We start from the raw sequence: 25652 nt of genomic DNA, 5'->3' as shown, positions 1-25652 counted from the left end.
GTATGTTTGCAAGTTTTCTGTCCGACAAAACCCACAACGTCGACAAAACGTTCTGCACTTGACAAAGGCTCCTGTGCTCGCACCCAAAAGGCAGAGGAAGATGCTCACTATCGCACAAAAAGTTGGACTTCTGGACACGCTGAAGGAAGGTAGAAGTTACGTGCTGTAGCAGAGTCTTACACCGGGTCGGGTACCCGCAAATAGTTGCTGAAATCAGGGCCGCGAGCCCGCGGAACACGGTGTCCATAAAGCGCGATCGGGCGACAGCCGCTCTTACCTCCGTGAGGTGCGGAGCAGAGCCGCTCCTTTCTCCTGCGGTCACCTTCGAGCCCATCCCGACAGTGAGTCCTGTTTTAGTCCTAGTTCAGTTCTGGTTTAGTCCTGGTTTTGTTCTGGTTTAGTTCTGGTTTAGTCCTGTTTTAGTCCTAGTTCAGTCCTGGTTTAGTTCTCCTCTTCAGTCCTGGAATCAGTCCGAGGTTAGTCCTGTTATAGTCCTGGTTCAGTCCTGGTTCAGCTCTGGTTTAGTCCTGGTTTAGACCTGGTTTAGACCTGGTTTAGTCCTGGTTCAGTCCATATACGGCGCAAAAGTTCAGCATCTTCGCATTTATTTTGGTGAGAGTAACTTAAAGTAATGCAATAGTAATGTAATGCCTTACATTTTAAATGCAGTAATATTGTAATGTAACGAATTACTTTGAAATGACAGTAATAAGTAATAAATAACGCATTACGTTTTTAAAGTAACTTGCCCAACAGTGACAATGACACAACAATTTGTCTACTTTTCTGTGGTAATGCCATGTCAACATTGTCTGAACACTGTATTGTGAGTCCACTAATTTGACTTGAATGAATTGTGTTTAAAATTAGGGATACACCACTCCTGCTTTTTCAGGTCAATATCAATTTCTTTACTGTAGCTTTCAGTGCAGATAAGGACCAGTCCAGAGAAAACAGCATCTTATTTCCTTTATACAAAAACAAAGACAAAAGTAGAGCAAATGTGTTATGCAGCTGTTATTTATCCCGAATGGAATCACAGAACAAATTTGTATAAATAAATATTCAAACATTAAGAAACTTTCTGGGGCAACTGCAAAAGTAAAGTAGTCTTATTACATCAATTTATATGTCTAGGATATCGAGTTAACCGATATTTGGAAGCCGATATTTAATCTAATAAACTTTTTCAGTATTGTGCCGATATCAGATACCAAAACCATCCCTTAAAATTCACATAACTTGTCATTAAAGTGGGAAAAAGTTGCATTTCCGTTTGACTTTTCACTCACACGACGCATTGCAAGACTTTTCTATGTCAATATTTTGTTTTCAGTCCACCCCTCACTTTTGTTTAGGCTGCGTTTGCACTTTATTCAGTTTCACAGGTCGTGCCATCACTTCTTATTATAACTGCGGACAGCAAAAAGGACAATTTACATAACTTGCCTATTGAAATGCAGACATGACCTGTTTAGAATATGATCTATTTCCTCTCACAAAGCGTTGACCCAGTATTTAAAGATGTGAATTTTAGGTTTGACACTTTTAAGTCAGTGCCCGGAACAAGTATGCATAAGTTAACTTGTCCTCTTCTCCAACTGTAACACACTTGACTGTTATGGAAAAGAACCTTATAGTGGGAAATAAATGCGCACATCAATACTAGGGATGTAACAATATCCAAATCTCTGGATACAATATTTTCACGATATGACTCTTGCGGTACGATATTTGTTGCCATATTTTGGAAAGACTGATATAATTGTAGATGGGTCACTTTTTTGCTTTTAAAATACCTTGACAAGATTCTGGTGCATCATAATCTGAAGAATTCAAGTAAAAAACAAATTTCTTCATGTTGTCTGTGCTGAAATGAATCATGGGATATGTAGTTTCCTATGTTTACTGGCTACTGCTACTATAAAACCAAGCATTTCACTTGTAATTCGATATATTGTGACAGCCCGCGATATTATTTTTAGACTTTTGGTGGTATGATATCAAGGTATTTTGGTTATTGTTACGTCCCTAATCAATACATATCTTGAAAGGAGGGCTGATCGATTTGGGAACAATATCTTAATTGCGATTTTTCTGCCAAGCCGTATGATTGTGATTAGATTTTCAATTTATCTAGTAATAACAACACCTCTAATTGAATATATGTAACATAGTGAATTTTAATGCCATACTGTGAAACATTCCAGGGCAAACAGTAAGGTTACGTTTATATGATGATGGTCTGAACAGAAGACGCAAAAGTGGCATCGCTTCTTCACTTTTTATTCCGCGTTTAGACGAGCGTTTTCAGGAGGAAATCGGCATGCATACGGTGACGCAAAAGTCTGTGGAATTGGATGCATGCCAGGCAGCTTGGTGGTGATGTATGTGACGTAAACGCATACGCGACGTGAGCAGATCTGACCAGAGTTTTGCGTCTTAGGCAGTGTAGACGGAAACACTACGGCGGTGCGTATTCAACTTTTTCACTCTGGAGGGTGGTTTCAGATTTTAGCATTTTTAAGCCCCAAAAACGCCATCACCGTCTAAATGAAAGGCACTTTCACTTGTCATTTTTACCTGCAAGCATTTTCGTGTAAACAGGCCCTAAGATCTCCATGGTAGCGAACCCCCCACCAGAGGAGTTTCATCGTTCACCTTTAATAATCTGAAGTTTGGCGTTTCGAATCCCGCTCTCGACTTTTAAATCGTTGGTTGAACGGTCAGATCCACTGGCCCACAGGTTGACGGTGCAGTTCCAGCTTTCACAGATGACTGTTGTCGTTGTGTCCTTGGGCAAGACACTTAACCCACCTCGACCACAGTGCCTGCATACATTGGTGCGTGTGTGAATGGGTGAGTGTGTTACCTTGTTGTAAATCGATTTGAGTACCTTGAAAGTGGAAAAGTGCTGTATAAAAATGTGACCAAAGTTCGCATTTTCAGCATCTCCAGAATTGACAAAAATACTGAAATATGAACTGATACAAGAATCACATTTTAGAGCTTGTTTGTGCAGGTTTAGCTTTTTGTGCAGAATAAGAATATTTTGTTGTTTGTGTATGAAATTATAGTACCTCAAAAACTGCAGCCTTTGCGATTTGCTAACTGCATCGAATCTCAATTAGGTTGTGATTAAACTTCTGGAAACTCCTCTCCAAAGGTCACTGCCGTTGTTGTTCTAATACATGTTTTGATTTTTGTATTATTCACAGACACATTTGGGAGAAGGAGGGCACGCCGATAAATGTCCAGTCGATTCCCAGAATGAAGTTGGACACGGACGGGACCCTGCATATTTCCCAAACCTGGTCCGGAGACATCGGGACGTACACCTGTAGAGTCACGTCTGTGGGAGGGAATGACTCACGCAGCGCCCACCTCAGAGTCAGGTACTGTGTTTAATGAATCATAATCATAATCATACATCTTAAAGACTTATATAGCACGTTTTGAGACACTCAAAGAGGTTACAAATAGGAAGAAAGACTATAGGTGAGAAGTTAAAGGCTCTGTACCTAATGTTTACCATCTCAAATCCAGTGATAGAATGTAACAAAGTAAAGTAGTAAAGTACTGTACTTACATGAAAAAAATAAATAAATAAAATAAAATAAAATAAAATAAAATAATAATAATAATAATAATAATAATAATAATAATAATAATAATAATAATAATAATAATAATAATGGTGTCTGTACTTTACTTAAGTTGATTTTAAAGTGGATACTTTTTACTTTTACTTCAGAACATTCACTACATTTCTGAACAGGACTGAAAAGTAAAAGTATGTTTTATTATTGCGTGAGACCTGCTGAAATTAGGAGTTTTTTTTTGTTTTTTAATCAAGTTCATAATTTGAGCAAACAAAAATATACAAATAAAATCAAATTACCTAGAAAAAAAGCAACGATTCACATGTGTGTTGGACAAAATTCAGCACAAATCTTTATCAAAATCACTACATTTGAAGCCTTATTAGATCATAAAATCTGCACGAAATGCTTTTACTTTTTACTCTTGAAGTACATTTTCAAACAAGTACTTTAATACTTTTACTTAAGTAGATGTTTTATGTCATGTCATGTCATTGAGTATTTTGTTTTTGCTAATGTTTCTGTACTTTTATTTAAGTAACAAAATTGAGTTGTTCTTCCACCACAAATCATGAAAAACAAAACTATTTCATTTTGAATTTTGTATTTTTTATTTTTTTTGCAGTCATTCAAAGTTATCCCTTACTTACCTTATACTGTATGTATATTCTGAGCATCCAAATTAGATGCAAAGCAGATGTTACATGCAGTTTCATTTTGACTAAGAGCTGCTTATAGAAAAAAAAAAACACTACATGGACAAAAATCAGGCACAGAAACTTTGAAATGGTCACTTTTAATTAATTATTTTTTTTTGCTTTTCGTGTGAGCAATGTTGACAAAATTAATATCTAAGTATTTTAAGAGTTTGTTTTAATATCTAAGTATTTTAAAGAGTTTGCAGTGATATCTTGTACATTCTGAGACTCCTCATTATTCACCACGATGAGTTTAAAAGCACTTTTCACAACTTTCAAATGCCAGAGCAGCGTTTTACCCTAATGGTTAAACTAAATTAACCAGCTAGCATGCTAACAGTACACTTTCTGATTCATGAATGCTAAAAAGACTTGTGATTATCTGCAGACAGCACACGGAGAGCTGCTTTTACAATATATTTGTTACTATACACCAACACAAATTGGCTATAGCCACTTTAAAATGATCACGTTTTAGATCTTATTCCAACTGCGGGCGATGTTGACAAAATTAATATCTCAGTATTTTTATCTATTTGACTTTTTTTTTTTTTTTTTTTTTTTTTTTTTGAGTCTCCCAGTAATATTTTGACAGTCTGTCTGAAATGTGCTAAAAGTCCCTGTGAAGGTCTGGTAGAGGTTCAAGAATGGCATATTGCGCTTGACAAGCCTCTCAAACATTACACTGTAGTTGTCATTCATTCACGTCACACTGACTTCAAGCTGCTCGCAAAGCCACTGCTCCCCTACACAGGCAAAGTAGGTGAAGTGTCTTGCCCAAGGGCTGGTGGACGAACCCTCTAAACACTAATTATTACTTTAAAGGGCCCATATTACACTATTTTCTGATCTATGTTGTAATGTTTTTCCTCAAACATACCTGGAGTTGTGTTTTGTTTCATTCACACATGTTTAACTCACAAACCCTGCATATTTATTCTTCTCTCAAACAGAAAACACTCTGTTCCACCTTGTGACGTCATGTGGTAATACAGGAGGTGCTCCACTGTGTTTTTAGTTTTAGTTTTTAGTTTTAGTTTTATTTATTTAAAAGGGACAATGCATATTCTTGAACATATACTTATAGTCCGTGGCAGGTCAGAGAGATAGAGACAACATAACACACGTCACACAATAGACAAACTGTCAATGACAATTCATAGCACAAACATGGTAGAAACTAGCCAGGCGGGCGCCACCTAGTGCCTCCGCTCGATTTAATTTCCCTCCAGCGACTAGGTCAGGAATCAGAATACACTAGGCGGTTTGCAAGAACCCTGGAAGTGTGAGTCCGGACACTAGCCAATCAGCGAAGAGACATACATTCTGTGTTGGCAACGATTCCCGAGATCGAGGATTTAAAGCCGGAACAAAGAGAAGGTTTGGTGAATTTTATCAAAGGGAAAGACGTTATTGTCCTTCTTCCTACGGGATTTGGGAAAAGCTTAATATACCAGTTAGCCTCGTTAGAAGTGCATTACATACGTCACGACCAAATAGCTGGAATTGGTTAAATGATAAAAAGTATCCACCTACCATCGAGCGAACAAATCCAAACACTGCGAGGTCAGATGGTTTCCATGAAGTGAAACCGGCTGATGAATCAGGCTAGGTAGAAACCGCACAATAAGACACAATCTTGACATCATGAGATACCACACTGACATTGACGTAGAAGCATAACATTAGAGGTTACAAATCGGATTTCTCTTTAGCCATTTTAACTTCCACACACCTTCACTAGAAACATTTGCATGATTTCAGCCTTGGAATTGTCAATCTCTACTGAACTAGACGTAAAAGGAAGCTGTAAATGTGAAAACTACAGCTTGATTACACAAGATCACAACATGGAACAGAGCATTTTGAGCTTTGGTGATGTAAACAAACTAATAATAAAGTGTTACTCAGACACCCGTGAATGGAACAAAACACAACTCCAGGTCTGTTTTTTGATGAGGTAACAACATTATAACATGACTTAAATCTCACGAGAGTCAGTTTTGCGTAATATTGGGTCTTTAAACCATTATTGCGCTCACTAATCCAAAAACAACACTGAGTAATCGTCATTTTCCTGCACTCACGAGGCCCATTGCTTCGAAAAACCATTTTCAGCAACCCACCATACACGCCCACTGCTTTTTACTTACTTTGTTCAATTTTTATTTTTTTTTTTAAATTTTAGATCAGTATTGTGATTTAAAATATCTTAAATATAAATAATAATAATAATTAACTCTAATGCTAACGTTCTGGTTTAGTCCTGATTTTAGTTCTGATTTTAGTCCTGGTTTAGTCCTAGTTTAGACCTGATTTATACCTGGTTTTAGTCCTTACTTTAGTCCTGGTTTAGACCTGGTTTTAGTCCTGATTTAGTCTTGGTTTTAGTCCTGATTTTAGTCCTAGTTTTAGTCCTGATTTTAGTCCTGGTTTAATCCTAGTTTAGAACTGTTTTAGTCCTGATTTTAGTCCTGTTTAGTCCTGGTTTACACCTGGTTTACACCTGGTTTAGACCTGATTTTAGTCCTGATTTAGTCCTGGTTTAGTCCTGGTTTAGTCCTGGTTTAGTCCAGGTTTAGTGCTGGTTTAGTGCTGATTTAGACCTGGTTTATACATGATTTTATTCCTGATTTTAGTCCAGGTTTAGACCTGGTTTATACCTGATTTTAGTCCTATTTTAATCCTGGTTTAGATTGAGTTTATACCTGGTTTTAGTCCAGATTTTAGTCCTGGTTTAACCCTGGTTTAGACCTGGTTTTAGTCCTGATTTTAGTTCTGGGTTAGTCCAGGTTTAGTGCTGGTTTAGACTTGGTTTACGCATTTAAAATATCCAAACCATAAATAAACGCTCAATAAACCGATGTCAGATTCTAATAGCGTGATGATTTCTCTCTGAATCTGCTTCGAGAATGACACGTCGACCTTTTCTGGTTTATTTCAGATGACCCCCCGGCGTGCTCTAATCCTCACTCGGCGTCAGTCTTATTCTCATCTCTGTCTTTTCCAATCTCCACCACATTCTCCTGTCCAGAAATACAAGGCTCGACATGTCCCTCCCGTACCCACAACAAACAAGACACCTCTGACTCATTCCCACCTAAACGCCAGCATCTCCGCACTTTCTCTGTCCTCATTTTCACCCTGCTACCCACTAGAGACTATATATATGTTTTTTTTTGTCCTGTCTCTCTAGTCCCTGTACTCTCCTCGCTGTTCCCGTACACTTCCACTGGCTTTCTGTACTGCATTTGTGATTTGCGATGCTCTTTTCTCCAGTCTAACTTTGTCTGTTTCCCGGCGCGGTGCAACGCTACATCTCAAGCTAAATTGAATATGAATGAGATGTCTAAGTTCCCGGCGTCTTGAGCTGACTGATGTTGTCATGGCGTGTGTTGCTGCGTGGTTTTTGACAGAGCTGCGAGCGTCTATCTGTATCTATCAAACTGCGCATCTGGAATCGCACGGAAGGAAATTAATGCTTCTTAGCTCTGTGTTTTGTTTTCAAGGTCATTCTAAAAGGAGAGTAAATGAAAAGGAGTTCAAATGGTTTAGACCTGGTTTATACCTGGCTTTAGTCCTGGTTTAGTCCTGGTTAAAACATGGTTTAGTCCTCGTTTAGACATAGTTTAAATTTGGTTTAGATCTGGTTTAGTCCTGATTTTAGTCCTGGTTTATACCTGATTATTGTCCTGATTTTCGTCCTGTTTTATTTCTGGTTTACTCCTGGTTTAGACCTGATTTAGTCCTGGTTTTAGTCCTGATTTTAGTCCTGGTTTAGACCTGGTTTATACCTGGTTTTAGGCCTGATTTTAGTCCTGGTTTAGACCTGGTTTATACCTGGTTTTAGGCCTGATTTTAGTCGTGGTTTAGTGCTGATTTTAGTCCTGGTTTAGACCTAGTTTAGACCTAGATCTAGTCCTGGTTTATACCTAGTTTTAGCCCTGATTTTTAGTCCTGGTTTAGACCTTGTTTCAGTCCTGATTTTAAGTCCTGATTTTAGTCCTGGTTTTAGTCTTGGTTTATTCCTAGTTTAGACCTGGTTTAGATCTACTTTTAGTCTTGATGTTAGTCCTGATTTTAATCCTGATTTTAGTCCTGGTTTAGACCTGGTTTTAGTCCTGATTTTAGTCCTGGTTTAGACCTAGTTTTAGTCCTGATTTTAGTCCTGGTTTAGATCTGGTTTTAGTCCTGGTTTTAGTCCTGGTTTAGTCCTGGTTTAGTCCTGGTTTAGTCCTGATTTTAGTCCTGGTTTAGTCCTGATTTACTCCTGGTTTAGTCCTGGTTTTAGTCCTGGTTTTACTCCTGGTTTAGTCCTGGTTTAGTCCTGGTTTAGTCCTGATTTTAATCCTGATTTTAGTCCTGGTTTAGACTTAGTTTAGACCTAGATCTAGTTCTAGTTTAGATGTGGTTTAGATCTGGTTTTAGTCCTGATTTTAGTCCTGGTTTAGACCTAGTTTTAGTCCTGATTTTAGTCCTGGTTTAGATCTGGTTTTAGTCCTGGTTTTAGTCCTGGTTTAGTCCTGGTTTAGTCCTGATTTTAGTCCTGGTTTAGTCCTGATTTACTCCTGGTTTAGTCCTGGTTTAGTCCTGGTTTTACTCCTGGTTTAGTCCTGGTTTAGTCCTGGTTTAGTCCTGGTTTTAGTCCTGGTTTTAGTCCTGGTTTAGTCCTGATTTAGTCCTGTTTTAGTCCTGGTTTTACTCCTGTTTAGTCCTGGTTTAGTCCTGGTTTAGATCTGGTTTAGTCCTATTTTTAGTCCTGGTTTAGATCTGGTTTTAGTCCTGGTTTTAGTCCTGGTTTAGTCCTGGTTTAGTCCTGGTTTTAGTCCTGGTTTAGTCCTGGTTTAGTCCTGATTTTAGTCCTGGTTTAGTCCTGATTTACTCCTGGTTTAGTCCTGGTTTTACTCCTGGTTGAGTCCTGGTATAGTCCTGGTTTAGTCCTGGTTTTAGTCCTGGTTTAGTCCTGGTTTAGTCCTGGTTTTAGTCCTGGTTTAGTCCTGGTTTAGTCCTGGTTTAGTCCTGATTTTAGTCCTGGTTTAGTCCTGGTTTAGTCTCCTGTTTTAGTCCTGCTTTAGTCCTGATTTACTCCTGGTTTAGTCCTGGTTTTAGTCCTGGTTTAGTCCTGGTTTAGTCCTGGTTTAGTCCTGGTTTTAGTCCTGGTTTAGTCCTGGTTTTAGTCCTGGTTTTAGTCCTGGTTTAGTCCTGTATACAAGGCAAAAAAGGTGACGCTCCAAACTAGTTTGTCAAAATGGTGACAGAATTTTACATCTGATACACACACACACAATCACCAATATCAACACTGCTGCAGATGTGTACAGATGTTATTTTTTGCTCCTCCTCAGTGGCTCTTCTTCACCTATTGAAAATCGCTGATATAAACAATCGTAGGCGTTTATATTTTTTGTTACGTAGATTTTCGCGAAGCTGTTAGCACTTACAAATAACACACAGTTGATACTTTACACCTGATGTCATCAATATTCCTTCGGGGTGTGAAGCAAACTAAAAGCAAATTAGACTTAATCTGATCTTTATTTTAACACAATCTGCCCAGAAATAGCTGATTTGGTTGGTACTACAAAAGAAGAGATGATTTGTGTGCTCAGAGTTTCACACTGTTTTGTAGTTTGTCACTCTCACCTTTTTTTATTGAAAATCAGTGACATGAACGCTTGTGTTGAAAATGTGTTGTTTTGTATTCTTGAATTTTCAGACATCTTAAAACTTGCTTGTCTGGTTTTGCTCATGTGTGCGTTAGGGTCCGACCAATATGGATTTTTTTGTGGCCGATATGATACAGATAAAACGAGTTGGAGGAGCCGATATATTTAGTGGTGTAAAAATTCACTGTAAATCTTCTGTAAATTGATTATGAAACTTAGGTCTGGCTCTACTGGATTTTAAATTGGGTTTATTTAGGCAACATTTATTGATATTCTGCCTCTTTACAGTCATTTTCAAAGACAGTAGGTCGGCCTAATGGCATTTTTTGTTTGTTTTTGTTTTTTTCCATGACATTCTAGCCAGTAAGGAAAGTAATCAAACTACTGCTATTATCCTTTAGTGGTAAATGCCTGCTCGCGGTGGTAATTAATTATGCCAACCGAAATATCAGTCGGGCTCTAGTGTACATTGTGTCACCATGGTAACCTTTGAACCTTCCACCAAAAGACATACATGTAGAAGACCTCCAGTGTGATGTTACTGCAAAGTATCGATAAGATAATCCTCCAGCTAGGTTTTTCTAACTTTGAGCCAAGATTAAAAAAAAAAAAAAAAAAAAAAAGGTAGCCCAAACTTCATTAAAGGATTACAACAATGTACGGACAAAATGATCTGTGGGTTCAGTAAAATACACAGAAGTAAATTTCCTATAAATTTTTCTATAGATGAAATATTCAAATGTTAAGAGTTTAAAGACACAATTCAAATTCAAAAAGTTTATTGTCAATTTTCATATGAAACATGAAATGAAATTGTGTTCCTTACTCCCAGTCTCCTAAAAAAAAAAAAAAATTAAATAAAATTAAAAAATATATAATAATAATAATAATAATAATAATAATAATAAAATAATAATAATAATAATAATAATAATAATAATAATAATAATAATAAAAAATTAAAAATTAAAAAATAATAATAATAATAATAATAATAATAATAATAATAATAATAATAATAATAGGAAAACCAACAAAAACGAACCAGAATTGGCTATGTGGTAACCAACGTCCATAATAGTGTTTTTTTTTAGTCCTAAATACATTTGTAAACTGAAAATTCGATGGACAATTGTTATAAATTAATGTTTTATTTTTAAGTTTCAGAAAGACATTTTTAAATTCAATTATAGACAAGATTACTCCCAGGCAAGCTTTCAAAGGTTTTTTTTTTTTTTTTGAAAGCCTGAGGAAAATGAACAAATTAGTGGCTACCATTAAGCTAAATAGAGTAAAAAAAAGTAATTACATTACATTACAAACATTACTTACATTATTACAACTTTATATACTTTCTGTGCAGGTTATATTTGATTTGACAGTATAGATGTAATAATTTGTATTAACTATGAATTAAATTATGTGCCAAATAATCATGATTATATTGTAACATTTCCAACCTTTCTGCATATTTATTTGTAAATTTTGACTGATTCTGATTTATCCGTAATATCTTTTAAAACCTGCTTTCACTCTCCTTGTCCATCCAGCCCGTATCTCTTTCATAAAATATTTACCAAACAAAAGGTCCTGTGTTGTCCTGTACGCCCTTGGCACCGCGATAGAGATAGCATTTCTTTTATGCTTTTATTCTCACAGTTGTTGTTGTATCCCCCACAGGCAGCTGCCCCATGCTCCGGAGAACCCCACGGCCGTACTGAGCGCCTCGGAGAAGAGAGCCATAGACCTGAACTGGAACAAGCCTTTTGATGGGAACAGCCCCCTCATCCGCTACATCCTGGAGGTCTCCGAGAACAGTAAGGAGCCGTTTACACAGTGTCATGGGCAATTCTGCTCTCACATCTGTACTTTGGCTACACTCTATAATTTATAATGGCTGGACTTCAGTGAAAAAGTTGGAGGTTTTTTTGCTTCCAGGTTTGTTTGAGGAGTTTTAAACGTGCACTATGTAACTTTTCGGGTGAAGGGTTGGTCATGTGCTTGTTTTCTTAGAGACTGTATTGCATAATTTATAATGGCTGGACTTACGAATGTAAAAAGTGCAGGTTTTTCGCTTCGAGTGAAGAGCAAGAAGAAAGTGATTTGGAATGTAGAAATAATAATTAGAGATTTGGACATTTCCTAGTGAGCCAGAGTGTTGGAGACGTGTGGAGACACTTTTTTTAAAATATTCCATCCAGTCCTTGTATTTGCAGAGGTCGCTGGTGCTAGGCTAGTGCATGTCAATGGCCATAGTTATCCTGCCACTAAAAACAGTCTTACCCACTCCACAGAACACCCGAAGTAAATCTGTTATTACACCAGACTGTCGATGTAAATGTGTATGTCGACAGAATAATTTTAGAAGTAAAAACAACCTTACATTTGGAGGATTTATGTCTGAGCAGCAGTGAGTTGTATTTCCTGATAGAAAGTTTGGCAGCAGCGGACTGATATATGAGAAAATAGTCCCTCAACATGTGAAGATTCATGCGATGCAAGGTTAGTTTTATTTCAAACATTATTCTATCAACACAGACATTTACATGGACAGTCTGGTGTAATAATAGATTTGTTTCGGATGTTTTGTGGAGTGGGTAAGACTGTTTTAGCGGCAGGATATCTATGGCCATTGACATGCACTAGCCTAGCACCAGTGACCCCTGCAAATACAAGGACGGGAAGGAATATTTAAAAAGTGTTTCCACACATCTCCAACACTCTGGCTCACTAGGAAATGAGGTCCTATGTCCAAAATTCCTGACTGTCCCTTTAAAATGGTTCAAAGGTTTTGAGTTTTTGGTAGAGGGTCCCTCACCTGCTTGTTTTCTGGAGATCTTAATGTTTTGTTACAGTTGTAGGTTGAGAAGCAAGTGAGAATGAATGTTGTTTAATGTATTTCCTCAGTAAAACACCTATAATTGAAAACATGCTAGAGAGTATTTTAATGGCATACTACGGAAAACCCCACCAAAAATGTTATCTGTCCAGCCAGATCCATACGCATTGACAAAACTTCACAAAGATGAGTGGATCTAGAGCTGCATCCTAGCGTGATTGACAGGTGGATTAACCAATCAGAGAGACGCATGCTACTTTTGCTTCAAATACAAACACGGCTGCTTACACATTAAAAGGGGAAAAAACAACTTACAGGACTGAGAAACAGTGTGGATTTTTGCTGAATCAACAAGGGAAGCACTAAACCAGGCATGTCCAAACTATGGCCTGTGGACCAAATGCGGCCCTCAGATAAATTATTCTTGGCCCTCAGGCTTCCAGGTGAATTACCCCTAATTACCTTGCATCAATTAAAAATGAACTTTTTACTACAATTTTTTTGAAAATCTACCTTGATAAAGCGAATATTTATATTTAGTGTGAGGTTTTAAGGATCTTAGCATGAATAAAGACTGATGGCTCATTCTAACGTGTTAAACATGCACATATTTTAATGATATCCACTGCCCTCGATCAGCCCTCTGCGTCATCTTTGTTTAGATATGTGGCTCTTGATGAAAAAAGTTTGGACAGCCTGCACTAAACTGTTATTTATTGCAGGTATAAAAAGTTATTAAGAAGCAATATCGTGTTTTGAAGGTTATGAGAATTTTCGAGAGCAGATGTTTCCGGCGTTTGAGAGACAAGTGATATAAATATAGCAGAGACGGCGCGGTCAATCAAGCAGAAAAGTGACATGATGCACCATTAAGTTAAACTGTATTGTTTAATGTTGTGTTGTTCTTGCAATCCATGCAGATGATTGAATCACATGTTCAGTTGCGTATTGTGGTATGAATTGTTTGTGAAGTAAAAACAGCTGATTACTTTGCCATAATAATGTTTTTTTAACTTTTTACTGAGCTAGTTTATTAGTCCAAACTTTTAGTAATATAAAGTTGTATAACAAATCGCATCATATGGCAACAATCCACTTTGACATTTCACTGACAGCTTTATAGCGCAGCTCTAATTAACCTGCTGTCTTAATGATCTGTTCCCCAGACGCTCCGTGGGCCATCCTGCTGGCCAATATCGAGCCGGAGTCCACGGCGGTGACGGTGAACGGGCTCATCCCAGCGCGCTCGTATCAGTTCCGCCTCTGTGCTGTTAACGACGTGGGGAAGGGACAGTTCAGCAAAGAGACGGAGAGGTGAGCCCCCAGCACACACTCACAGACACTAAAGAAGAAAAGTACTGTGTTTTTATGGTGCTGTATTAGGTATTTATGTTGTCTCAGTCATTTGGATAGAGATCTAGATGCGTAGTGTACCAGGGTTTTTAATTAGTCTGAAGATCATAGGGCCCCCAACACACATGTACAGATACTGAAGAAGAAAAGTACTGCATGTTTTATGAGTGAGCAATCAGGTATTTATGATGTATGGTCCAGCGGGGTTTTTAATTAGTCTGAAGGTCATACTTAATTAAGCATCTCTATCTTATTTTGTCTTGTCTAATTGCATGATCTTATATGTTGTTGTTTGAACACCCGAGACCAAACGCTTTTACCCCAGTTTCCAGTGGTTGTGATTGACAGATGGATGAACCAATCAGAGAAATGCATGGTCCATTTGTGTGAAACTCTAAGCCCTGGGTAAAGGGAGCTCTAAATTGGTTCTGAATGTTACAAGAATATTCCAGTAGAGATGTCTTTCACTTTTGGAAGATATTGAACCATCTCAAAATTGGATGGTTGTCTCTTGTCTGGTTTTAGAACCTCCAATATTTGTATAATTGTAAGAAAAATAAAGCCAGTTTACCTAGACCAGACATGTCAAACTCAGGCGCGGGGGCCAAATTTGGTCCACAATATAATTATATTTGGCCCACGATCATATTAAATATGTATTAGAGCTGCCCGCTGTCTGCTATGCCATTTCTTTTTTCCTTTGTGTACTTTTTCCAGGTAGTTAGTTAGTAGGAAAAAAAATAGTTATACCACAGATAATAATCTCAAGACCCAGGAGTTTAGCTTAACTTTGTGGGGGTGTGGGAGGAAATTTGGTATTGGTTTTATCACTGTAAAGCGTTTTGTGTTGCCGTTTTTTTTTTTTGCATGAAAAGCAATCTATAAATAAATAAAATTAAATTATAAATAAATAATAAATAAAGTAAATAAAGTTTGATTGATGGCACATGCATGATACTACGAATCCCAGAATGCTTTGCAAATGTGTAGGCGCATTTTGACTGGTTGTTGGCTTATGGAAGAAAAAAAAAAAAAATATTTAAAAGAAGTTCAAAAGCTACAGATACAGAGACATTATTTTAAATTTGTGTTATTTTTTTATTTTATGTTATGCTTGTTTTGGATTCAGTGCTTAACCAAAGCTAATATTAAACATTTACTTTAATATGAAAAGGTTTAACTTGACTTTTCTCTTCTTTCGAGATGTGTAATGTTAAACCTTTGTTTGCAGATGTTGTTAAAATTTTTCAGTAAATATTTAGTTTGGCCCAAGACTTGGCCCAGTTTTTAGTTTTGGCCTCTGTGAATTTGAGTTTGACACCCCTGACCTAGACTATATATACAGAGTTTTTTTTATAATACAGTTTCTCCTTTAAAATATATAGTTTGGGGAAAATGTGTAATATGTTATTTACCAATATAAGCAAACACTTCTTAAATTTCCCATGCTTGATAATATATTTTTACTTAAGATTTCACCAAAACAGAATGTGATTTTTTTTTCTGTTGAAGAGTGAAGAGATGAGCTTTCTGACTAATACTGCTTCAAGCACATCACAGTCTTCACTTTGATAATTTGAAAAACTGAAAATGTCAAAACAAAATTGAGCACTACCTGCCAGCAAAGTTTAAACCTCTGCGTCAGTATTACCGCGCTGACACAATCCGTTACCCTGACAACCGTTTTGACTGATCCTTTGAGTCAAGAGTGAGTGACAAAGGATGAGAGCAGATCAGGGATGGACGTCATGTAGCGCTGGCATCACAACTTTTCACTGCTACTACAAAATGACTTTTTTTCTTAACGGTACACTGTGGAACATTTCAGGCGTGGGGTCTACTACCTGCTTCACGGAGATGTCATTGCTTTACCTGGAATGTTTCACAGTAGGGCATTAAATGTGTCTATTCTGTAACATTGCACTTTCTATATTGCAATTATTTATTTACAAGTGTTTTATTGATTAGGAAAATATCTTGAATATCTTGAAAACCTCCATTTAGGCTCACCTCTCCACAGATCTGACCTGTAACTCACTGGAGCCGCATGCTTTTCTTGGATATAGATACATTTAATGCTAAAGTGTGGAACATTCCAGGCAAAAGTAAGCAAGCAAGTTTCAAGATTGAAGATTTTATTGTCATCTTCTTAAAAAATAAGCAACAAAGTTACACTTAGAGCATCAAATTGTACAACTGCGTAGTTTAGGAAAGTTACATATCGACTTGAAAAATTACAGTCCATCTTTTTCAGCTCAACAATCCAATCCAATCCAATCCACTTTATTTCTATAGCACATTTCACAAACAAACAGTTTCCAAAGTGCTGCACAAATACATAATAATAACAACAAAAATAAGATGATAAAATAAACTACTAAAATAATACTAGTCTTAAAAAAATAAAACCAGTAAAATAAAATAAAAACTAAATTATAGAATAGAAATAAACAAACCCTTAAATCAATTACATCAATAAAAACACATAAAAATAAATAAAAACACAGAGGACCACACAACTCACATGGTGTTAAAATCCAGAGAGTAAAAGTGGGTCTTAAGACGAGACTTAAAACTCTCCACAGTGAAGGCTGTTCGGACATGGGGGAGCAGAGCGTTCCAGAGCTTAGGGCTGACCACAGAGAAGGTCCTGTCCCTCCTGGGTTTAAGTCTCGTCTTAGGCACCCTCAGGTGGAGCTGGACCTTGGACCTCAGAGCGCATACAGGGGTATAAATCTGAACGAGGTCCGAGTCCATTCAAATCTTTAAAAACAAACAATATTTAGCATATCCCTCTGAATGAAGACTTTTGATTTTTAGATTTAATGGCAATAAATCCTCCAATCTGCCGTAAGAGCTTTGTGCCTCTTCAGAGGGAAAGCTAAACAAAGACCTAGAAAAATACCAAAAAATATATGCGTACACGTTTGCTCCGTATAACGTTTTTCCTTTCTCATTGTCAAGGTAATTAGACGAAGATAAACCCTTCAAAATAAAAGCGCTAAACATAAACACGTAAGTTAATGGTTAACAACAGAAAATGGTGCAATATAAAAACAATAATAAAAAGTCACAAGAGATTTTAACAAAGACAAATTATACTATAGGTTATTTACACAATAAAATCTTAAAATCAGTTCTAAAATGAACAGGAAGCCGCAAGGATTGGGGTTATGTGCTCTCTCCTTTTTGTTCCTGTTAAAAGTAGCGCTGCAGAGTTTTGGACTGTTGTCGGTAAAGTGCATTTTGTGAAATGCCGGCATAAAGTGCATTACAGTCGTCCAGGCGTGATGAAATAAAAGCGTGCATAACTTGTTCAAAATGTTTAAAAGATGAAAAAGGTTTAACTTTAGATAAAAGCAAATGATAAAAACTTGATTTTAAAACATAGTGACAATGTGAATAATAGTGAAATGAGTTGAGTGTGACATCGCTCCCCCTGCCCTGGAGCTCAGTGGGGGCTCCGTCTGTCTGAGGCTGGGGACCTGGCACCCAAAGCTGCTCCCTCCATGTGGTGCCCAAATTCTGAAACAGAATCTATTGCTACACAGATATACTACAATAAATAATGATATTGAAACTACTTTCTGCCACTGACACAAAGCAAGATAATCCCAGTGAACTCATTTTTAAATAGACAGTCTCATTAAAAAAGCGAGCTGCTACAAATGAATAGCAGAGTGAACTGATAATTAGCCATAGCAGTTATTTACTCTGCTCTTTACAGCTCAAATATTGTGTTTTTACAACTAAAATGACAAAAATCTCATCACTGTGGCAATGAAAAAGTACCCACGATAAATACTGAGCTCCAGCTTTCGTGTATTGAAAGGTAAGTCAATATTGTACAGTAATTATCGTGACAGATGTACCTGCGACTGCCACATTCAGTTGTTAGGCTCACAAACTTCAATAGTTACATTAGATTTCATAAAATTACTTTGGTGGATGTAAAGTAAGATGATAAATCGCACTTGTACTGACCAATCACAAGTTTGGATTCATTTTAAAAAATATTTTCTGTATAACTTTCTAGTGGAGGGTCAGGAATCCGAATACACTAGACGGTTTGCAAGAATCCCAGAAGTTGTAGACCGTGCACCGACCAATCAGTGAAGAGCTGTGAAGCCATGACGTCAAACTCCAGCACCTGTCTGGGTTTCTTTTGTGGTACAACACAACAGTAAACAAAACGGTCGAAATGGATGAAGACGAAGACAATCATTCTGTGTTGGCAACGATGCCCAAGATCGAGGTTTTAAAGCTGGAACAAAGAGAAAGTTTGGTGAATTTGATCAAGGGGAAAGACGTTATTGTCCTTCTTCCTATGGGATTTTAGCGCATTACATACGTCACAACCAAACAGCAGCGATTGGTTAAATAAAAAAAGTACCCGCCTACCGTCGAGCGAACGAATCCTAATGCTGCGAGGTCAGACGGTTTCCGTAAAGTGAAAAAAAAAAAATGAACAGCTACTTGCTTGTCTCTGTGGAAATGTTATTGCTCTGTCTAGATCACAGGTGTCAAACATAAGGCCCGGGGCCAGATCCGGCCCTCCAAGACCTTTAATCTGGCCCTCGGCTGATTTTCTACTAAAATATTTTAATTATATTTTCTATTAAAATTATTGGTAATTTTCTGCGCCGCTTAGCACAGCAGCGTCTCCAGTGTCTCTGTGTGTGGCCCCTCCCACCAGAGCAGCACAAATGAAGACTTGTCTCTTTCCAAACGCTCTTAAAGGACGATCGTTTTGACTGTTGACCGTGACACCCTCATCAACAAAATGTCCAACATGAGAAAAGTGGAGCCGAGTGCAGGATTTTCCAAGAAAAACTGACTTATTCCTATTTGCAGACAAGTTCAATGTAAAAACATTGTGTTGAAATTGCAGTTTTCTTAAAGTTTCAGGTTGTTCATAATATTATAATATTTTGTAAAAGAAAGAGTTCATCAATTAAAAAAGATTTCTGTAATAGATTTGAATTTCTCTGCACAAATATTTGAACTTATTGTTATTTTTGGGGCCATATATACCATGAGTTTTCTGATCCTGCCCCTTTGGGATCAAAGTAGGTTGGATACGGCCCTCGGACCAAAATGAGTTTGACACCCCTGGTCTAGATGTTCCACAGTATAGATTAAACTGGCTGTACTACAACAGATGTAGTACTTTGTTGTACTGTTTCTGATTTGTTTGTTTCCTCTTGCTGTATTTATGAAGATGAACTGGTGTTAAGATGAAGCTCTGATAAAGAAATAAAGGGTAGGCATAATAAGCTTTTCGGACCTGTTTATGTTAAATATGACTGTTGTGAATTAATGTCAAAATATACCTGTGACCGAAATAAATAAATAAACAAATAATAAAAAACCTGTCTATCACAAGCGAGACAAGCAGATCACAGCACTATGCTACATTACAATTCAGATCTGTGGAGAGTCGCCCCAATTCATAGAAGTTATTATTGTATTTTTGAGCAATAGAAACACCCATAATAAAGAAATGCAAGATGGATATGTTAAATGCCATACCATGGAACAATTCCTGGCAAAGCAATAACATCTCCATGGAGACAAGTAGGTAGTGAACCCTACAGCAGAGAAGTTACACAATCCATCTTTTACTTAATGAACATAATCAAGACCTGTTTTTAATTATGTATTTTAGCACAAATTATAGTTAAATGTATTCCTCCAAACTACATAGTTTTCTGGCTGTGGAGCTCTCGATCAAAAAGTCCCAAGATGATCATTGACGAATGGATTAGGCCGATGAGATGTCAAGTCAAGTCAATAGTTTGTAAAGTTATATTTGAAAATAACTCCTTGGTCTTGGCCTGGAACTAATTAGTCTGAGGTATATTAACTTACTGTTTCTCTTGTGGATACTTAATTATTAACAATTTTAGACCAGCGTGTTCATGCCAAATATACACTCCCATAGATGTAACTTCGTTTTTGCAGTAAAGTGAATCATTATCGGTAACCTTTTTATTTACAGCTAAGCCTCGTGTGCTTGTGCTGTAAAATTTCTCTGATTTGACTGTTCCCATGCTTATAAAATCTGAAATGGCGTTTGACGAAAATAATAAGTCTACAAAAATACCTAGAAATGTGTGCAGGTCTTTTACAGTCAATTGCGCTTCACAAAAACCTTACGCTTCACTGCTAAAACTCAACAGATTACTGAGATCTGCTTATAGCTTACCTACAAAAATGTAAATATATTAGTCTCCCGCAACTAATCAAAATCTAATATTGTTTTAACTTTACAGGGTCTCATTGCCAGAGGAACCTCCGAGCGCTCCTCCCCAGAACGTGATCGCGAGCGGACGCACAAACCAGTCCATTATGATCCAGTGGCAGCCTCCTCCAGAGAGTCACCAGAACGGCGTCCTGCGAGGCTACAACGTCAGGTAATAAGACCCTCAAACATTACCATACAGTTTAACAGAGACCAAGTTGTTGTTTTGCAAGTCTGAAGTAAGTCTCAAGTCCAAGTCAGGTCCCAAGTCAAATACAGGCAAGTCCAAGTCGAGTCTCAAGTCACTGGCTTATAAGTTCAAGTCAAGTCTAAGTCGTTTGCTTTGAGCTTCAAGTCATTTCAAGTCTTTAAACCAAAGTACCAAATACAGCTTAGATTTTTGCAATTTATATGAATTTTAAGATAAATTGTACTTATGAAGTCATTGTATATTTATATATGAGTGTTTATAGAGTATATAAGACTTGAAGAAATGCTATTTTTTCCTTTTTAAATGTTTTGACAAGATCTTAGAGTGAATCATTACAGTCAGAATAGAAAGAATTCAAATTTAAAAGTGCTTCTCAAGTCTTCTCAAGTCATAGACCTTCAAGTCCAAGTCAAGTCCTAAGTCTTTGTCCATTTTATCAAGTCATGTCTCAAGTCCTATAAATAGGGGCTCAAGTCTGACTAAAGTCCAAGTCACGACTTGCAAGTCCCCACCTCTGCAGTTTAATATACACAGTTCAGCCATAACATTATGACCAATGCAGTGAATGGTTTTATTTTTATTGAATATTTTTTCTGTTATATCATGTCCTTAATATGTGTCTGATAGGACAGGATGTTAAAAGATACCAGGACAGTACCAAAGAAATGTAAGGATTCTACTGTAATATATATGAAAACCTATATGATACCTACCCATAGCATTCTTCCCCAGTCAAATGAAGCTCACCGAGGTTGGCAGTTATAGCTGCAAATTTGAAGCTGAGTTCCATTTTTGGGATAGGAATTTATTAACGGACAAAATTGCTAAATAAAAAACACCAGGATCATGTAGAGCTGGTTAATATGAACATTTAAGACCAGAATGACGAGGCTCACCGCAGCAGTTACAGAGAGAGGGGTGACAATGTTTCAATGTAAAGTCAATTAGAGCCAGAGTTATCGGAACCAGAATGCTCACTTCCTATTTATACGGCAGCTTGTAGTAGTATTAAAGTAGTATTAATAACCAGGTATTGTTTAAATACTGCTAACAAAACAACTGAAAGCTACCCAAGGTTCAGTGTGATAAAACGGTTTTAAAAATGTCAATACAGTCATATTTTGCAGTTACCTTTACAATTAGATCTTGAACAGTTAGTGAGTGGGATGTGTGCAGTGTGTAATGAACGTTTGTCCTTTAAATGTATTTGTTTGAAACCTTGAAGTCCATGGTTTGACAGGTCAGATAATCTCCAAAAAAGCAGTTCTCATTTGGTGTTCGTAGCCAGGAGTGGTCAGTCTCATCTATCAAAAATGCTTGTATTGGCAGCATTGGCAGTGAAGGCCGTTCTTGTGCAATCCAATGTACTTGAGTTTAGTTAGTTTATATTCTTTCGTCATTTGGCAAACCGGAATAATTTGTACTTTTATTTAAAGGCCATATATTAAACAAAGTGGACTCTTGTGAGGTTTAAGCCATGTTAGAATGTTACCTCCTCAAAAACACACCTGGGGTTGTGTTTTGTTTCATTCACACATTTCAGTAATCCTGCATTATTAGTCGGTCTATATTTCTAAAGCTCGAAATGATCTGTTCCACCTTGTGATGTCATGTAGTAAGGCTGTGCAATTAATTGAATTTTGATCACGATTTTGATTTGTGTGTCAAACGATCTCCAAACTCATATAATCGAGTTGAAATGATGTAACTTAACAAATTTTATATTGGGGTATTTTTTATATAAATAAGTATATTTGTTTTATTTTTTTAAATGTAGAGATTATAGAACAGCTGGATAAATTGTTTATTTTAGATACATTTATGTTTTTCTAGTTTTTCTATGCCTTATTTCATGCTCAAAGTTTATTTTATTCATTTTATGTTTAATACATCGCAAAACTGCTCTGAGGTACAAGTTTGGAGCCTATTTTTATTTTCAATTTGAAAGTTTTGCATGAATTATCAATAACAAAGTGTTTTTTGAGAGAGAAATGCTGAATAAATGCATCGTGTAACTAAAAAAATAATCGTTTGAATAATCGTGATTTCAATATTCACCAAAATAATCATAATAATGATTTTTTTCCGTAATCGAACAGGCCTATCATAGAGGTAATATTCAAGTAAACTTCTACCTTTTACGTTTCGTTCAGTAGAGATCAGCAGTTCCAGACCTCAAATCATCCAGTTATTCTAGTGAAGCTGTATGAAGTTTAAAAACACAGTAGAGCACTTCCAGTATTATGACATCGCATCAAGATAAAACTGTGAACTCGACCTAATTATGCCTTATTTCTGTGTTAAACATGAATGAAGGAAACAAAACACAACTCCGGGGGAATGTTTTTGAGGAGCAAACATTACAGCAGAGATCAGAAACAGCATAAATATGGGACCTTTACGCACGTATACTGAAGTTCGTGCCATATAACCCATTCTGCAACGACTACACAGACAACTTACAAGCTTTCTATTCAAAGAAATCCCAGCCCACACTGTATGTTTTATTAATTGCAGAACGCCTTGCAGAGTTGAACAGCGTTACTGAAAAATACTTGCAATACTTAGACTTCAAAAACTTCGAATTTAAAAGTCAGCAAATTTGTCAGAATGATAGCAGAAAACATGTAATTAGTGTGTGATTTTCAGGCTTGCTTTTAATTATTCACTTTGAAAACCGCAGCAGGTGTACTCATGCAATAGACTGTAATGTGTTTCCATTGTGACTGGTGCATTGTCTCCCCCTAAAGAGCTACAAGTGTACTGCAGCGCTGCTTTCACCTCACATACTAGTACATACAGTACGTGTGTGTAATATATCTTTTGTGTGTTGCAGATATCGTCTGACAGGGCTGCCCGTGGACTACCAAATCAAAAATATTACCAGTCCAGAGGTTACAAATCTGTTACTGGAAGATCTCATCATTTGGACAAACTATGAGATTGAAGTAGCAGCGTACAACGGAGCCGGACTGGGTATTTTCAGCCATAAAGTGACTGAGTGGACACTTCAAGGAGGTGAGTGTTTATCAGAATGTGGCTATATTGTCTTGTGTAGCATTCACAGATAACATTTTTACTCCTGGGTAAATATAAACAACATGTAAGCACAAGTGGCAGTCTTTTAATTAAGATATCTGTATTCATCTTAGCAAACAAATACTCTATATAACTTATCTTTAAAAGTCAAAATGGGATAAGGGTGTTGAAAAAAAGGTTTCTTCCTGGACCTCCAGAGGATAATACAGAGTAGATAAAACTCAGTGGTGCTCTTTGGGAAGGGAAAAACCCAAAGCACTCACTGGTTAAAATAAAATGCCTTTATTAATTTACTTAATGGACAACTTACAAACTTACAAAGTCCTGACGCGTTTCAGCCTGGGATAAGGGTGTGTTTGATCTGTTGTTATTTATTGTTAAAAATTTTGATATTTTACAAGAGGTCGCCAACACTGAGTTCATTTGATTTTCACAACAGTGCTGTCTAATATTAGTAGGGTTTGGATGAGACACAATTTTCACAAGACGAGACAAGACAAGATTTTGACATAATTTGTAATAAATAAATAGTGCAATTTCAACTTCACTACTTTTTATTTATTCTATGTAATATTTTGGAACCACAGCTTCTCAAATTGCCCAACTCACTTACTTTTAACTCTTTTTTTGTTCAAGCCAAAGGTAAATTCACGGGAGAAAATCTCAAAAGATAATTTTTCTCATGTGTGCCCCGTCTTGTGGCAATTTTGTCTCTCCAGATCTTGTAGCTCGAGATCTTGTCCCATCCCTAACTACTAGTAATACTTAAAGGTGCAGTCTGTAACTTCCATGGAAATAAAAACGTTAATACTTAATAATTATAAATATTCTTCATGGATATACATTTTTAGTTTTATGGCATATTGTGGAATAGCCAAAGGGCCCTCCTCCAGTCCAAATAAGAGTCAGGTTTGTTTATTTTTTTGTAGGGGTGTAACAATATCCAAGTCTCACAATACGATATCGTCATGGTATGAACCGCACGATACAATATTTATTGTGACATTGTGGGAAAGCTCACGATATGGTGGGAAGGCTTATGATTAGGGATGTAACAATATCCAAATCTCTGTATGATATTTTCACGATATACATCTCACGGTACGATATTTATTGCGATATTTTGTGGAGGCAAACAAAACATGCTCCTTTTTCCTCTTAAAATGCCTTGACAAAACTTAATCTAAAGAACTAAGACTTAAAAGTGCTTACAACTGTTATTTCTTCTTGTAGTCTGCACTGAAACGGAGCAAAGGATCATGGTCTATGTAGTTCTCTGTCTTTTACTGCACCATAACTCTTCATTTAAGCAAAGAGACTTGTAATTCGATATATTGTGATGGTCCACGATATTATTGTGAGAACTTTGACGATACGATATCACGATATTTTGGTTATTGTTACATCCTTATTTTTCAGTGCAATAAAAACATTCATAGTGAAAAAACATACTTTTAATGAAATCCAAAAAAGTCACATACTACGGCTTTAAGTCTTCGCTGCCTCCGCCCCCTCCCTCCGGAACTTACTCCCACAATCCATCAGGAGCTCAGACTCACTGCAGCATTTTAAATCACTACTAACAACTCACCTGTTCAAGCTGGAGTTTCTCCCATGATTCTATCGGGTTTTCTAGTGTCACTTTCTATTTGTTTGTAAAGCGTCTTTGAGTGTCCAAAAAAGCACTATATACGTCCTATGTATTATTATTATCATTATTAAGTAATACTTCTGGTTATATCCAGTGTTGGGAAGGTTATTTTTAAAATGTATTCCCCTACAGATTACAGATTACATAGCCCAAAATGTAGTTTGTAACATAATCCATTAAATTACTTAAAGTGAGTAACGTAATCTGAATACTTTAGATTACTTGATATTGTCATGCTTTTTAAACTACATGAATGTAGTAAACACATCCTGAAAATTCTTGTTTGTTCTCTTCGGCTCTTCTCTGCAGTTTGTTTTTAGATGTGCCTGTAGCTCCGGTTTGACATTTA

General features: G+C 36.8%; 1 protein-coding gene across 1 annotated transcript in view; it reads left to right on the top strand.

Moving 5' to 3' along the window:
* Positions 1–25652, top strand: part of sdk2b (sidekick cell adhesion molecule 2b) — a 277914-nt gene that overhangs the window by 121959 nt on the left and 130303 nt on the right. The window contains exons 12-16 of the mRNA XM_020918287.2: positions 3219–3395; positions 11647–11783; positions 13972–14119; positions 20434–20574; positions 23450–23631. Coding sequence (XP_020773946.2) covers positions 3219–3395; positions 11647–11783; positions 13972–14119; positions 20434–20574; positions 23450–23631 — 785 coding nt within the window. The remainder of the gene's footprint in view (positions 1–3218; positions 3396–11646; positions 11784–13971; positions 14120–20433; positions 20575–23449; positions 23632–25652) is intronic.

Source organism: Boleophthalmus pectinirostris, unplaced genomic scaffold (assembly GCF_026225935.1).
Source record: "Boleophthalmus pectinirostris isolate CB_2022bp ecotype Guang Dong unplaced genomic scaffold, ASM2622593v1 HiC_scaffold_14, whole genome shotgun sequence".
In the NCBI taxonomy this organism is placed as follows: Eukaryota; Metazoa; Chordata; class Actinopteri; order Gobiiformes; family Gobiidae; genus Boleophthalmus; species Boleophthalmus pectinirostris.
Note: the sequence above shows the minus strand (reverse complement) of the source record. Positions and strands in the feature narration are given on the sequence as shown.